The 16,619-nt window shown below is 48.8% G+C and overlaps 1 protein-coding gene and 2 non-coding genes across 3 annotated transcripts; 1 reads left to right on the forward strand and 2 right to left on the reverse strand.

The window, feature by feature from the left end:
- The first annotated feature begins 524 nt into the window (after window positions 1–524).
- On the forward strand, window positions 525–7,453 carry LOC149358083 (uncharacterized). The gene is made up of 2 exons (XM_089576725.1): window positions 525–548; window positions 6,512–7,453. The coding sequence occupies exons 1-2, from the start codon at window positions 525–527 to the stop codon at window positions 7,451–7,453; spliced, it is 966 nt and encodes a 321-aa protein (XP_089432851.1).
- Window positions 7,454–14,912: 7,459 nt separating this feature from the next.
- TRNAP-UGG (transfer RNA proline (anticodon UGG)) lies at window positions 14,913–14,984 on the reverse strand. The gene has a single exon. It is a non-coding gene; the product is annotated as a tRNA-Pro (tRNA).
- Window positions 14,985–16,305: 1,321 nt separating this feature from the next.
- Window positions 16,306–16,377, reverse strand: TRNAP-UGG (transfer RNA proline (anticodon UGG)). The gene has a single exon. It is a non-coding gene; the product is annotated as a tRNA-Pro (tRNA).
- Between the last annotated feature and the right edge of the window lie 242 nt (window positions 16,378–16,619).

Raw genomic sequence — 16,619 nt, forward strand, 5'->3', positions numbered from 1 at the left:
TGAATCATATGTTTTTAGCAAAAACTCTCGGCAAACAATGGAAAAAATTGTCTGAAATCCGCGGTGAACTTGAAGCAGAACACGGGGGCAAAAAAAGCTGAACATTAAGATTTTTTTCCGAAATATTCCGAAAAATTTCTTCATAATGTTATCAGCAAACAAAAAAAAAATGCGATGTGATGTGATGTGACAAATCTGCGCTAGCAGTGTTCGTAGTACTTACATTTCGATTTTGCGCTTACAGCCTCCCATTTCGCCTTCGAATTCAATTTAACCGTAGCTTCTTTGTAGGAGGAGGCTTATGGAGGGTGGGGGCCTCCTTGAGGTTGTAGTTAGCTGGAAGAGTGTAGAGGGGGGGGGGGTGTATTTTTACCCTTGAGTGCCCGGAGATGTACCCTCCGGGCGGTGCTTCCGGAGGGTTGAGTATGAAGGCCTTTTAGAGAATGTAAATAGGTAAATTGTGGGTTCAGGCTCGTAGCTGGGAGATACATTTTTACCGGTTGGTTCCCGAAAGTGCATCCATCATGGAGTGTTTCCGAAGCGTGGGGGTGAGCAGTATAGATAGGTGTAGGCCTTCTGGGAGATTAAGTTGCGGGGAAGTGTGGGTTTTGGAGGACATATCTTGTTCTAGACTCCAAAAACATGTGCTGGAGGTGGGAGTGTTATGGGGGAAAGCTCGCAGCTGGTAGGTGCATTTTCAAAAGTGGGTGCTCGGAAGGGGGCTGTCGGAGACAGCATTCGCAGGCTGGAGGGCGATCGTGGGTGGTTGGTAGCTTGAAGCTTTCTGGAAGCTGGAGACGGTGGCGGGTGAAGGCTGTTGGTGGTAAGGCTTTTAGAGGGTTGAGGTCGGCGGGTGTTAATATTGGTGTGTGATGAATGAAGGCTCGCAGTCATGATATTCATTTTACACATATACGTCCCTGAAGCCTGCTTTTAGCAGGCGGCCCACCGGGCTGTGGGCAACTTGCGAGGTGTGTACACCTGCTAGACCTTCACATCAGTGAAGGGTACACCTGGGTGCAAGTCTTCAAGGTAAATTCCGTCAGTGTAAAGGCCTTTGTAGTCAAGGCATTACGGCAAAGGCCTGCAGGGTATAGACCTCATGATAAAGCCTTTTGGGGGAAGGCCTTCGTAGTAAACGTCTTGCGGTTGAAGGCCTTTAGGTAGAGGGTCTTTAGGCCAAAAGTATTTATGGTTAAGGCCTTTACGGTAAAGTCATTTAGTACGTAGGGACCTTAAGCGGCCACTGTTACTAGTGCCACTGCACGATATTTCGCGCTTAGCCACGCTAAACCGTCTGCAATTTTTTACCAGTGGGTGCCCGGATATGCACTGAGAGGAGGAGTGTGCTTCAGGGCTGTAGGCTTCGCACATGCGCCCACGCCACGCACGCATGCACACACACGCACATAAGCACACCATATGATTATTTTTGGGAAAGAAGGATGTACTACTAACACAGTAAAAAAATGGCAGACGGTTTAGCATTTTTAAGCTACAAATATTGTGTCAAAGTACGTTTTTTTGCAGGTGGACACCATCACCACCTACCTCAAAGAGCGATTGAGGTGTCCACTGACCCAGGGAGCCAGTTATGCGCTCTTTCCTTTCCTTAAAATAACGGAGTCTGCAACGTCGTCAACGCCAACGGCAATGAACACAATGAATGCCAGCGGCCTATTGCTCCAGCGCAGCGTTTCTGCCACAACGCTGTTAACGCCAACGCATAGAGCGCACATCTCTCTGTCACTACCGCCGCGCAGCTAACGCGCGACTGAGGTGTCCACTGACCCAGGGAGCCAGTTATGCGCGTTTCCTTTCCTTTCGTGACTCTCTCAGAGGCTTCACGTCCACCTGCGGATTTTGCGGGGTAGGATGCTAATACTGCTTTCGCACTAAAGACAACATCAACATACTTACCAAACGTGGGAATCAAATAAACGGCGTCGCAAAGAAAGAAGCTTGGTTTGCCGACGCCTTAGACTACTCAACCATCTTCTTTTCGTCATTTTTAGCTTCATTCTGTTGTTGCATGGAATAAAAGTAGCCTCCCTGTCCCTCCTCGTGCATTACTTGACCGGGTCGAATTCAGCGACCTCGGCATACTGCTTCACGCTACCGAATCACTCCATTGCTCCGCATGCAGATCAAAATCCTGGGAGGCGCACACGTAGAGAAAAAGCAACAAATCCGGCGATTGAACTTGCGCAACGTGTTTATCCATCATGCGGCTTTTCTACACGCTAAATAGCCCTATGACCACCGGAAGTTCACATGGAATCCCATATTCTTCCATTATAGGCGGAAATCTTATAGTGTAAGGCGCGATATCAGTGTCCGTTTTAAGTGTCTCCTGAAGTATGTCCCCCAAAAATACAGCATCACGACAAAACAGAAAGCATTGTTCAATAGTTTCTCTTTGATCGCGCAGTTAGTATCTCAATGACCACGGCACAAACGTCCCCTTGGCGCGAGGGCACATCTTGACATGTAAGGTACACTTGTAGAGTTTAAAAAACGGTTCTGCGGCCTTTTGAATCTACATCCGCTGAACTCGTTTTAATACACTGATGTCAAGAAAGTCTACGTCTATGGGTAGGTTTATGGGTAGAGGGAGTAATGACCGGTCAGAATCGTTGTCATCTGCCTTCTGGCGAGTCCATACAGCTATTCAAAGGAAGAAAGTGAGTAAACCGAATGTGTCAGAAGAAAACTTTCTCATGAACACGCACAGAAAAAACAGCTGAACAGTTAATCCCCTATTAAGCACAACTGCGAGAAAAAGATAGTTTGTGGCTTTAAACATAAAAACCTTGTAGTGGACAAATAGTGCAACATTCACCAGACTCTACCGAAGGAGCAAGGAATTTTGTCGACGCATAGATTCCCTTCGAGAACGCTCCAGAAAAGCCACAAAAATTCTATGCAACGCATGAATCTTCACCTCGCAGAATGCAGCACTCGCAACAGTGTCGCAACTTTGACTTTGAAAATATGTGCCCGTGCAGATACGAAGCGCTTCTAACCCAACGAAGCCTGCTTCTTTTTATCACACTCAGCTATGCCTTGAATGCAAAAAACACTGACCGTTTTCGGTAACAGAATTTCCAAAACCGAATTCGGCGTAGCTTTATCGTTATTTTTTTTTAAGTTGGAACCGAAACGTCCAGCCCCTTAATATAAGCAGCTGATTCTCAGGGGCATTTGCGGAGACAGTGTGACAATGGGTGTCAGATGACCGGCACAACCTCCAAGACTGCGCATTTGTGGTGCAATGTAGCTGCGCACCGCATGGTTTTTGAACAAAGGACCCAAATTCCAAAGGCGCCTGCGATATCAGTGTGACAGGGTGTCAGTCAAGCTGAGAAAAGGTTTACTATTTCACTCTTTTAGTCGAGAAAGGAGTAAGTCTTGCACCTCCTAATGTCATCAGCATTACACCCCCCCCTTTATGCCCTGATGCAATAAACCTCGCTCTAAAGAACCCCCCCCCCCCCCCCCCCCCCCTTTATGCCCTGATGCAATAAACCTCGCTCTAAAGAAACTATGTCCGGGGAGTACAGCAGGCGACACGAATGATAACTTTCGATACGAGAAAACTTAATTGCCTCTATTCTAGGTCTATTTTTTAACAAAGAATTGCAATAAACACTCAAAGTTATGCTTCCAATCTGAACAGAAGCAAGAAGAGTTCCATACTTCTAGATACACAGCACCCCAGGGCTCATCGTGCGTACTCAACTCGTAAGTGATTCATGAGGAACAAGCAAAAAAAGCAATAAACGGAGCACGCTGCTGCATTCCAAACCAGTCAGTGCGTTGCCTAAACGAAATCAGAAGGTATTGCATGTGCAAAGTGGCAGGGATCCTTGGGTCTGCCATGGGCACGCTATGTTTCTTTATTTCTGCTAGGACCGGTGCGATAGCACTTAGGACAGAATAGCGCGTTCCATTTATTCATATACGGGCGTATAAATGTCCTCACTGCATCACGTTCTTATATGCACAGTATTTCCCTCTAGGATGCAGGGCGCCTGAGCTTCACACGTTGTGCTGCGGTTCAGCCCCGCGCAAGCCTTCTAGCTAAAGACGATCGAGCCCGTAGTCTACGTACTCTGCCACCATTTTATTGCATTCATCTCCTTTGACGGAGAGGACTATCGACTTCCACCCGTACGAGCCACTCGTACAAGACAAGGATGGTGAGACCGACCTTCTCACTGCCCAGTTATCGTTCAAAACTTTATAGAGGTAGCCGCACTCGCCGCAGTGGCGTTGCACTTCTCACGGCGCTCTCTTCGGACGTTATTAACTGCTTTTAAGTCGAGTGGTTTGCTATTCTCAATGTTCGCGTCATTCTCCGTTCCCGCTGTCGCCAGCAGAACGTCTTTCACGAAGCAGCAGCCTGACGCATGTGCGGTGGGCCACACCAACTTACCGGAACAAACGAATGTCAGGAACTTTCCCTAAGCAGGATACGCCAAGGCGGCCAAGTGAACGTAGACTGCGCCTGCTTGAAACTCCAATAAGAAAACCTGAATTTTGTGCGATTTGTTGCGCATTCATTGTGCGTCACCAGCGCATCAAAAGCGAAACACAACGCAGACACAGACAAACGCATACTATCAACCAAATTTACTGAAGAAACAGTACACCTATACACGCAGTAGAAAATAAACAACAAAAGGCGACCGGAGCAGTTACATCAATGCCACGTTATAGGCAAGATACCTTACTTCCTTGTCAGACAACGTTACAGAAGGATTGCTGCTGCATGATGCGCCCTTGTTATGAACACTGAGTGGGAAGGAGAGTCGTTTGTTAAAGCATCCGGTGTTTGTACCGGCTATGGGGTTGCACCTGTTCTGGCTGATATGTTTCTAAGCAGTATTGGCAGGGCCATAGAAAGGGCATCGGAGGGGTTGGTCGTCCCGATTTTTCGATGCATAGATGACTATCTGGTTATTATCAGTGCCGGTTGCTTGCCTAAAAGGCGTATTAACATTTTGTGTATATTTAGTGAATGTGGACGCGGCCTTAAGTTCACAACAGAAGTTCCCAGTTAAAACAACTTCAGTTTTTGGATGGGGCTTTGTCTCCTGAAGATGGGCATTTGTGCAGACGTTATTGTCCGAGATCAGCAAAACCCTACTAAACTTATCTGGTCATTCTGAGATAATCAAAAAGGATATTGTCGCCTCGGGCATGAAATATATGCTGTCAGATAAACATGTCATGAAAAGACTGAGGAGAGCATCTCAACATAAGCCTGCAGGCTACGCGCAAACGTCTACCCAGCACAAATAAGTTATAAGGAATAAAAAAAAACTGTGTAGATGCGCGAAAACGAGTGATTGACCCAATGCGAAAGCGAAAAAGAGAAGGCCGGCAGTGGTTCCGCAGGCGCACGGAAGGAATGTAACATGCGCTAAAGAAAGCTGCTGGCAAATACGCCATCGATGTCGTGTTTTCCGCGCCTAGGAAACTGCTGACAATCTGCAAGCAGGCGATTAACACACAGAATACAAAGACGGTTGCCAGGTACAGTTGCGGACAAAGTTTGAGACAAGGATGACAGAGAACGAAGCTTGAGCATTGATGAATTCATTACTCCGAAAAATTCGTTACAAGCTCAGTTACAAGCCCCCCCGAAGAATGGCTTGAGCAGTTCGACCGTGTGGCTATCTTCAACAACTGGGACGATGCCACGAAACTTAGGTACGTCTTCTTCGCCTTGGAGGGACCAGCAAGAATCTGGTTTGAGAATGAGGAAGCTAGCCTCACGAACTGGGAAACCTTCAAGGAGCAGCTTCTAAAGACCTTCACGAACGTCGTGCGAAAGGAGAGAGCCCAGCAGCTGCTACAGTCTCACATACAACATTCAAACGAGACCGTTGCAATGTACACTGAGGAGATGAAGCGTCTCTTCCGGCGTGCCGACGCAAACATGAAGGAAGAAGAAAAAGTCTTTAAAAAGTCTTTAAAATATCTTGGTGTCATTTATGACGACCAGCTCACATGGCGCTCTCACATTGACCATGTTGCAGCGAAAGGCACTCGTGCTGTGGGCATGTTGCGTAGATTAAGCAATCCCCGGTCTGGAATGCGGAGAGATGCACTTTTAATGATTTATGTTATGTACGTCCGACCAATGTTAGAATTTGGATCAGTGCTGTTTTCTGGTTCAGCTGCTTACAAAATTCGCCCGCTTGTTCTTTTAGAGCGGGAAGCTCCACGGTTGTGCCTTGGCCTCCCTAAATTTGTAGCTAACGACGTGCTTTACCTTGAAGCTCGAATTCCACCTTTAGTATCTAGATTTAAATTTCTCACTGTTCAGACGTACCTCACGATATATGACTCAAGTTTCCACCGTTCCTCGTCTGTGTTTTGTTGCCAGCCGACCTTCTTTTTTGGAATCCACTGGCCTCGATTTCATACACCGCAGGTAGTACTGGTACAATCTTTACTTCACCCGTTAAATGTGCTCCTGTCTGACATACTTCCGACACAGAAGAGTGGGTCTTCCGTGAAAATTGTCTATGATGACATTTTCCCGAAGAATGCAAATCATTTACCATCAAGCATTTTAAATGGATTATTAGAAGACCACTTAAAAAGCCTACCTGTTTCCATCATGATTGCTACTGACGCCTCCCAATGTGATGAAAAGGCAGGAGTGGGAATATATTGCCCGCTTCTGGATTGGTCTTTTTCTGTGCGTCTTCCGGATTTCACCCCAATTTTCCAAGCGGAGTTTCTGGCGGTGGTGCTTGCTCTTCGGAAACTAGACCCTTCTTTCTCCGCAGTGGCTGTCATTACTGACTCCTTTTCTTTGTGCTTGTCCCTTGCCTCAGCTATGGATTCTCCAATCCTCAACTCCTTCTTATCATTAATTCCTCCCCATTTGAGCCTTTTACATATGATATGGGTACCGGGTCATAGCAGTGTGACAGTCAATGAAGTGGCTGATAGCCTGGCAAAAGCGTCCCTCAATGGCCCCGTGCTACCTATTCTCCCGGCTACAGCGTACATCACAGCAGCGAGGTTTCGGAGAAGCATTTTGTTAGGCATGACATCTGGATCAATTTTAAGATCTGATGATTTCCTGCATCTTCAGTATCCGTGGAGCAGGAAATCATGCCATTCGCGACAGCTTGAAGTCTCTCTAACTAGGCTGCGCTGCCGGATCCCCCCCTTAAATTTTTATTTGCACAGGTCTGGTTTGGCGCTTTCTCCCGTCTGCGCATTCTGTGGTGAACAAGAATCAATAGACCATTTTTTGTTGTTTTGTCGACGCTTCACCATGATGAGACGTCGATATTTAGAGCAACCACTGCAACAGCTTGGCCTTAGTTTGAGCAGCCCGATCATATTGTCATTTGGGGCCACCATTCTCGGTTACAGCCACAGGCCTGTTTTTACCGCCATTCAAAATTTTTTTACTGGAATCTAAACGGTTACCTTGCTAATATTTTATTCTTTATTTATTTATTTAATTTTTTACACATCATTACATTTTTTTTTCTATCCACCGTTACTATTATTATTATTATTATTTTCATTCATTTATTTCTTAATCAACTCCCTCTGCTAGAGATCTTGCTGAGTCCAGCTCCTGCGTGCGTTATGCTTGTCCTGTTTCTTTTTAGTCTTTCTGCTTTCTCATAAAGATTCTTTTCCCCAGCATTCTGCTATTTCTATTTATTACTTAATTTATCTATTTATTTTTCCCCAGAAAACAAAACCAAACAAACAAGCAAAAAATCTCAAAAACTCTCTATGCACCCCTCTTCTTGGCCGATCCCCCTCTGTGGGTATGCGCCATCCCATGAGGTGAACAACAACAACAACAACAACATAAAGAGCACCTCTTTGCCGGCCTCGTACGGAATCCACCGAAAACCGTAGCGGAATTTGTCGAAGAGGCAGCCACCATGGAAAAAACTCTTGATGCCCGAGCCCGCCAGTACGACCGCCACCAGCGCGTTTTCGCAGCAAGCTGCCTGGACACCGCTAACAACAATGACCTGCGGGAGGTTATACGTCAAGTTGTGCGAGAGGAGCTCCGACGATTGCTGCCAACGGGAACGCAGCCGCAACTTTCATCGCTCACTGACGTCATCCGAGACGAGGTTCAACAGGCCTTGGGTGTGACGCCGACACCCACGCAGCCTCTGCAGCCCCCAGCCATGACTTACGCCGCAGCTGTGCGCCGTCCTGCCCCTCGACGACGGGACCCAAGCCCCTATCGCCTCAGCCAGCTGCGTTGGACCGCCGCCCTCTCGCCCCAACACGCCCGCCCTACGAGCGTCGCACACAGCCGAGGAAATGCGACGAGTGGATAACTCCCGACCAGCGCCGCCCACTATGCTTCCACTGTGGCGAAGCCGGCCACAGTTTCCGGTATTGCCCATACAGAAGAATGGGCATCCGAGGGTCCTCTTACGACGCCCCACGACCCCGACCCGGCCAGCGACCAGCCGAAATCGAAGAGTTTTTGCGTCGGGAAGAATGCTCATCGCCGAGCCGCCTATCACGTTCCCCGTCGCCATCGTCACCACGCTTTGTGTCTCCTAACCGAGGTTACGCCTTGCGTGGACGCTCCCCAGGCCCCCGAAGATTAAACTGAATAAAGCAGCCTCTGGAGGTGAAGTTGCTTCTAAGCGCAATGACAAAGATCCTCCATTGACGAGTACTTAGGACCATGCCTCAACTACGACGACAACACCGACGACGACGACGACACGGCAAGACTTGAAGCTTTTACCACTGCCCAGTGAAGTAACGTCGGAGTACGCCCACCGCAGCCCCACTACTCGACGAAGCCGAGATCGGACACCGAAGACAACGTACAATACGAGAACGCGAACAAGTGATCTTGAAGTTACGGTCGACGGTCACGCGGTTACTGCCTTGGTCGACACGGGAGCTGACTATTCAGTCATGAGCGGGCCACTCGCTGTCCGACTCAGGAAAGTGACAACAACTTGGGATGGGCCGCTGATCCGCACCGCAGGTGGTAACCTTATTACGCCGTCAGGACGCTGCACCGCGAGAGTTACAGTAAATGGGCGAACCTATGCTACAACCTTCCTGGTCCTACAGAAATGCTCGCGAGACGTGATTTTGGGAATATACTTCCTGAATGAACATCGGGCGATCATAGACCTTCGATCCAAGTCGATCAAGCTTTCCACGGACAAAACAATATCTGCCGCGACAACAGCGACTCATCACATTGCCTTAAACGTCCTCGACGAAGCATTGAGCGTGCCGCCCCGATTAAGTGTCGTCGCCTGCATAGGTACTGGAGACATCGAAACTGCCGAAGGCGTCGTCGAAGGGAACACACAGTTACTCTTTGATTGAGGGCTGGGCGTCGCAAGGGGAGTCGCACAATTCCGAAATGGACAAGCCTAGGTGTTGCTAACCAACTTCACCGAAGAATACTGGCATCTAAACAAAGGTACGACGATCGCTTTCCTCGACGAGCTGGCAGACATCAGAGACGTATTTGCCCTACCCGACCAACCCGCAGAACCATCAGACCAAGGCCATCAACCCACGTTCGATATCAGCCCGGCATTACCCCGGAGCAGACAAGACCAAATACTTAGTCTTCTTCAAAGGTAAAGCGATTGCTTCTCATCAGCATCGAATGTGCGACGTACCCGGCTTTCCAAGCACCGCATTGTCACAGAAAAACACGCCCGACCACTGCGGCAGAGTCCCTACCGCGTATCGCCGATAGAACGCCAAGCTATCCGCAAGAAAGTAGAGGAAATGCTACGTGACGTCGTCATCCAGCCATCAAGGAGCCCCTGTTCAGCACCAGTTGTCCTAGTGAAAAAGAAAGACGGCACCCTTCGCTTCTGCGTCGATTACCGTCGCCTAAACAGCCTTACGAAGAAGGATGTCTACCCCCTCCCCCGCATCGACGACACACTGGATCGGCTATGCAACGCTAAGTACTTCTCATCGATGGACCTGAAGAGCGGCTACTGGCAAATTGAAGTCGACGAAAGAGATCGCGAGAAGACTGCGTTCATCACGCCAGACGGACTCTTCGAGTTCAAGGTGATGCCATTCGGCCTCTGCTCTGCCCCAGAGACGTTCCAGCGAGTAATGGATACGGTGCTCGCAGGCTTGAAGTGGCAGATTTGCCTCGTCTACTTAGATGACGTTGTTGTCTTCTCCTCAAACTTTGAAGACCACCTCAGAAGGCTTCGGATTGTGCTGGAAACGATCAAGTCTTCAGGCCTGACACTGAAACCTAAGAAGTGCCACTTCGCTTACGAGGAGCTGCTGTTCCTTGGTCACGTCGTAAGCAAGGATGGAGTTCACCCAGACCCCCAGATGACGGCTGCGATCGCAGAGTTTCCACAGCCTAATGACAAGAATGCTATACGCAGATTCCTTGGATTGTGCGCTTATCACCGGCGATTCGTCAAGAACTTATCGCGCATCGCTGAACCTTCGACCAAACTTACCAAGGCTGACGTGCCCTTTAAATGGGAAAGGCCGCAAGAGGAAGCTTTCAACGAGCTGAAGCGCCGCTTACAGTCCCCTCATGTGCTCGGGCACTTTGATGAAAACGCCGAAACCGAAGTTCATACCGATGCAAGCAGTGTGGGCTTAGGAGCGGTCCTCGTTCAGAAAAATGGCAGACAGGAGAAAGTTATCGCGTACGCTAGCCGTTCACTGTCGAGAGCCGAAGCCAACTATTCGACGACAGAGAAAGAATGTCTCGCCATTATTTGGGCCACGTCCAAATTTCGCCCCTACCTATACGGACGACCATTCAAGGTTGTGAGCGATCACCATGCTCTATGCTGGCTGGCCAATTTGAAAGATCCGTCCGGCCGCCTTGCTCGTTGGAGCGTGCGTCTTCAAGAATTCGACATAACTGTAGTCTACAAATCTGGCCGCAAACATTCCGATGCAGACTGCCTATCGCGAGCCCCCGTAGACGCAGCACCGGAAGAGGAAGACTACGACGCTTTCCTAGGACCGGTAAGCGCCAGCAGTTTCGCGCAACAGCAGTGCTCGGATCCTGAGTTGCAAAGCCTAGTTGATTATTTGAAGGGCAGGACCGCATCGCCTCCCCGGGGGTTCAAGCGCCAACTGTCGTCCTTCGTCCTTCACAATAATGTCCTCCTGAAGAAGAACATCGCGCCCAACAGGACAGTACATCTTCTTGTCGTGCCCAAGAACCTTAGGCAAGAAATTATGCAGGCATGTCATGGTGAGCCGACTGCGGGGCATCTCGGGATTGCTCGCACGTTGCACCGCATCCAGGCGAAGTACTATTGGCCGCGGCTAGCTGCCGACGTTTCCCATTATGTGAAAACGTGCCGTGAGTGTCAGCGACGCAAAACGCCTTTGATTAGACCAGCCGGACTCCTGAACCCCATACCACCTCCAACTAAGCCCTTTCAGCAAATAGGGACCTCCTCGGCCCCTTTCCTACTTCATCATCAGATAACAAGTGGATCATCGTGGGCACCGACTACATGACCCGATACGACGAAGCAAAAGCGTTGCCTAATGGTACCGCAACAGAAGTCGCAAAATTTTTTGTCGAACAAATTCTCCTGCGACACGGCGCCACCGAAGTCCTCATCAAAGACAGAGGGACGGCATTTACAGCCGAGCTGCAGCGCAAGCCATTTTAAACTACAGTCAGACACGCCATCGGAGGACAACTGCCTATCATCCACAAACCAACGGACTCACAGAGCGTCTGAACAAGACCATCGCAGACATGCTCTCCATGTACATCGACGCCGAACACAAGACGTAGGACTCCATTCTGCCCTACGTGATCTTCGCTTATAATACTGCCGTCTAGGAGACAACCAGGTTTACCCCATTCCAGCTGGTATACGGCAGGAAGCCCACGACAACACTCCACGCAATGCTCCCGCACGTTTCCGACGAAGACAACCTCGACGTCGCCGCCTACCTTCATCGCGCCGAGGAAGCCCGAAGACTTGCGCGGCTTCGCATTCAAGATCAGCAGCACACCGACGCCCGACGCTACAATCTGCGCCGACGAGACACGCATTACAAGCCAGGTGATCGTGTTTGGATATGGACGCCAGTTCGCCGCCGTGGATTGAGTGAAAAGTTGCTGCGACGCTACTTTGGCCCGTACAGGGTTCTCCGTCGCATCGGTGACCTCGACTATGAAGTCATCCCCGACGGCACGACAGCATCTCAGCGATGCCGCACACGCCCGGAAGTCGTACATGTCGTACGCCTGAAGCCATATTATGAACGCTAAAGGACTCGAAGTTTTCATTCTGCGTGTTTATTTTCATTTTAAAGCATCGAGACGATCCTTCTTTGGAAGGAGGGTATTGCCACGTATCACTGTAGTGTTTGTTCGTTCACACTCAAGGCTGCAGGAAAGGGTCGTTATCACTTTTTTTCGTGACGCAGAAGCGACCAGACTAATCTCGATTGATCGCAGCCATGAAAGGCTGCATCTAGGTTTTTCCAGATTACTGTAGATGATCTTGACCTGTTGTCTGGAAGTTTCCTTGCCGGCTTTAAATTGAGCGATGCCGCGAGCGACGGACATTCGTAGTTCGACGACCGACGAGCACGTTTGTTGCTTACGCCACCGCCGAGTCGCCTCTCGGTCGCGTCAACTTTCCGCCTTTCAATGGCAGAGCGCAGCTATGTAGTTAAGTCTACAATCCTAGCCGCATGTTTTTTTGTCGCCCGCGTCGCAAACCCACCGCGCACGTTTGCTCGCAGGCTAACCTCGGCCTGTGGCTCTTTCGTTTGGGCGGGCAAAACCGAACTTGTGTCACGAATGTTCATGCGCCTTCCATCGTACATGGGTGGGTTTAGTATACCTTGCATCCGCACCATGTGTAATGTGCTCACCTTGCAAGGAGTACGCGATCTTGTGCACAAACCAGACTATCCCGGGAGAACACTCATCGCATACTTTCTGGGTACAGCGCGTAATGTGTTTTTTACACAACACGTGGTTGGCCCTACAGCCGAGCAGCCGCCGGCATTCTTCGTTAATGTGCGTCGCACACTGGCGTCGTTGTCTGCCAGCGTGCCCGATCTGGATATTGATGAAACCCCGCCCTCCAGGGTGTGTGAGGCACTAACGGTAGCAGAGCTCACCCGCGAACAACTCCAGAAAACGAGACGGGCGCGCTGGCGTCAACTGACCTCACCTGCACTTCCTGCAGATATCAGGGACTTCGGCTGGTTGCGAGGCTGGCGGGTCCTGCCCACCAGAGACCGCCTTGCGGCTTGGGGCGTGGCGCCCTCCGCCCGATGCCCGCAATGCGGTCTCTTAGAAACATTGCGGCACGCTATGTTTGAGTGTGTAGTTGCGCGCACCTTTTGGATACTGGTGTCACGCATGTTTTTAACCCGCCTCGAAGCGCGCACTAGTTCACGCGAACTGTTCACAAATATGCTCTTGTGTGTCGGCATGTTCGTTATGTGGCGGCAGCGTGGAGCGGCTTCCTTAAATGGGCGTCCGCAAAGAGCAATGTTTCCGATGTTGCAGCGCCTCCGCACGCGCCTCTTTGAGCAAGCATGCGTGGACGCACTGTCAATGAGCGAGGCGGAGTTTTTGCGCAAGTGGTCAACATACTTCATCGTCCTGCGCGGAGGTCGAGTATCGGCTTTCTTGTTGCCCTACTGACGTGCTGAGTGCAGCGGCACTGCGCATGTGCATGTGACATCAGACCTTTGAGTTCAGCCGTTTTGTTTTGTACTTTTGTTGACATTAGAAAAAATAAACTTCTCTTTCTACGCCACCGCCGAGTGATTCAGTTCTTTTGCGGGCGCAAGTCAGCCCAAATAAAGAGCTTCGTTTCAAAGACTGGTTGATGTCTTCCTGACCGCTGGACTGCCGTCACTGCAACGTGACAATATTAGTCAAACTGCTAGATGTGTTGACAATCGCTTGAAGGAGCATAAAAAAGCCAGCAAAAGATTATCCCCTTTCGCACACAGCTGTACACTGTAAGATGTACTAATGCAACTATCAAAAGGAACATGAAAGAAAGAAAAACAACATGATCACTTTTTACACACAGTATTTCGTTGTAAGATGTGTAAAAACGCACCGATTTACACGAACAAAGATTCTTTTTCTAGATAAAAATAGGTGGACATCCGTGATCATGGCGGGTTTTTTATATTCATAATAAGTGCGTATTATGTATCAGCGATCATCCCTGCGATTGTCTGAGAAGAAGGTGGGGTATCTCGCCTCCTATGTGTCATCTACGTAAGCGTTTCAGTTGCGTCCGGCTTTATGTTTTCCGCTGTTTCTTCAACAAATTCAGCTGGTAGTCAGAGCTTGTCTGTAATGCCATTTACGTGAACACGATCGAGTGCGGGAAGAATTATTTGAGAGAAAGAGCGACTTTTGATAAAGAAAGGCGTGACTATTCGTCTACTCTCTTCCTTGATGTTTTTTTTTCACTTTCCCTTAAAAAGTAGACTCAACTGTTTTCTCGGCACGGAGAAGACTTCCCTGCATCCTGATCTGAATGCCTCATCCTGAAGTAGAAGTAACTTAAGTCGATCGAGTTAGTGTTGTGTCATACAAATGTACACAGCGCGAGGGGTCGGGACCTCAGTATTCGTCATGGTCCCTCGTTCAATGCGTCCTGGTCTCTCAACTTTCGCGATGTTGCAAATCTTAAGCTGCTGCAAGCCAAGTAAACTCCAAAAAATAATACAGGTAAAGCTACTTTCGAAGATTATTTTCAGGAAAATGCAGAGCTTAATTTTCGGTGTTGCAGACAAACAAACACCATAGCAGCACAACATTTGCGCATAAGGGTTGCGAGGGACGATTGGGCCACAGTTCACTTTTCATTTCCGAAGACCATTGTGCAAACAAAAAAAAAAAATAGAATAGCGGGCCCGTCCGGGATTTGAACCCGGGACCTCTCGCACCCAAAGCGAGAATCATACCCCTAGACCAACGGGCCGCTGTTGATTTCCTGCTCCAGCGTGGCACATGTAACAAGGAAAAGATGTGGCAGTGAAGGTCAAGAACAATAAACCGGTCTGACGGCATGAAGAACGTGCTCGAAACTGGGCACCACAGAGAAGAAAAGTCTCAGTCAGTGCTAGCCCGGTTTCATTCAAATACACAGAAAGGCGGCTGGGAGCATCGAAATTCAAGTTTTTGTTTCGTAAAAATTCTACTCTCAGCACATGATTGTTTAACGAGGGAATTATCAAACCAAACAGGGGGAGGGGGGGGGGGGGGGGGGTGAACTGCCTTTCGCATAATGTCAAGCCTCGCTTGACAGCATTGCTCGCCGCAAAAACCGGTTAGAACGTACAATTTGGCAGGTTATGAACGACATCGCAAGGGAGCGCTCGTGAGAGCCTCATCATTACCCTAACAATGCCGCCCGAAAACAAAGAACTGTGCAATATCTGTCCAATTAACGATGCCCTTGCCAGCTGCGGCCACCTTATCTCAGCAAATTTCCTAAACACATCCGTCCACCTGACTTTTCCCCTTCTCTCAGAATTCAGCCCGGTGCCCTTAATAACCATATTGTTTCATGCTACCTTCGGATTACATGCCCTGCACATGCACATTTATTCTTCATTTCAATTAAAATATCACTAACTCGTGTTTTATTCTCTGACCTACTCTATTCTTGTGCTTAGTCTTTAAGTAGACCGCTATGCCTAACGGCACTGGCACGGACATATGCGTTTTAATTCTTTTATTATTTCTCTTTTAAGCAACACTCAGTACAAATCGAAGTTGGCGCGTATCGGATAGGCTACGGCATCTCAACGACAAACCGATCGCTCTCACTGAAAATGAGCTTTCAAAAGCTAGAAAAGATTAAAAACCAAAGCGTTAAATTCATTCCTCTAACACTGCCACGCAGGCTCACCTGTTTAGAACAACGTACCGACATTTCTTTCTGATCTGTGGACGCGTTTGCCTCGGAAGGGAAATGCTTCCAGTAACTACGTTCCACGTTCGTTCAGGTGTTCACATAACCGGGGCGGACCAGCTGCTTCTGTGTTTGCAGTGACACGTATCAGGCGAGCAGGTTTCCCTCAGTAATTTTCTGTCCACTGTGGCATTCTCTTTGGGCCTGTTATGTTGACTGGGTGATCCTTGGCCCGCATTCTACACCGAGTTCTGTAGTAATATATTTGTGCTTGCCTGCTCTCTATACTCTTCTTTTTTTTTCACGCAGACTTAAATTCGCGTTGCGCGCAGTGCGTATCCGAGACTTTTGCGACACAAAGGCCACTGCGAAGAAAAAAAAAACCGGGCCCGTCCGGGATTTGAACCCGGGACCTCTCGCACCCAAAGCGAGAATCATACCCCTAGACCAACGGGCCGATGGGCGGAGGAGTTGATAATCATTTATTTCGAAAAGTCGTTAACAGAGCCATAAACTGGATGCTCGTTAAACTTTTTGTCCTCCTGCATATCCTGACAACGTCACCCACCATCAAAATACGCACGACAGAAAATTAAAATCAGATGTGCAGACGACAATATACGAAACAGATAAGATAGCCAAAAATGACAGCAGAGAAATGAATCAAGTATGAATAAAGATGGAAAAACGGTATGTCCT

This window comes from Amblyomma mixtum, chromosome 3 (assembly GCF_055824585.1).
Source record: "Amblyomma mixtum isolate Tamu chromosome 3, ASM5582458v1, whole genome shotgun sequence".
Classification (NCBI taxonomy): Eukaryota; Metazoa; Arthropoda; class Arachnida; order Ixodida; family Ixodidae; genus Amblyomma; species Amblyomma mixtum.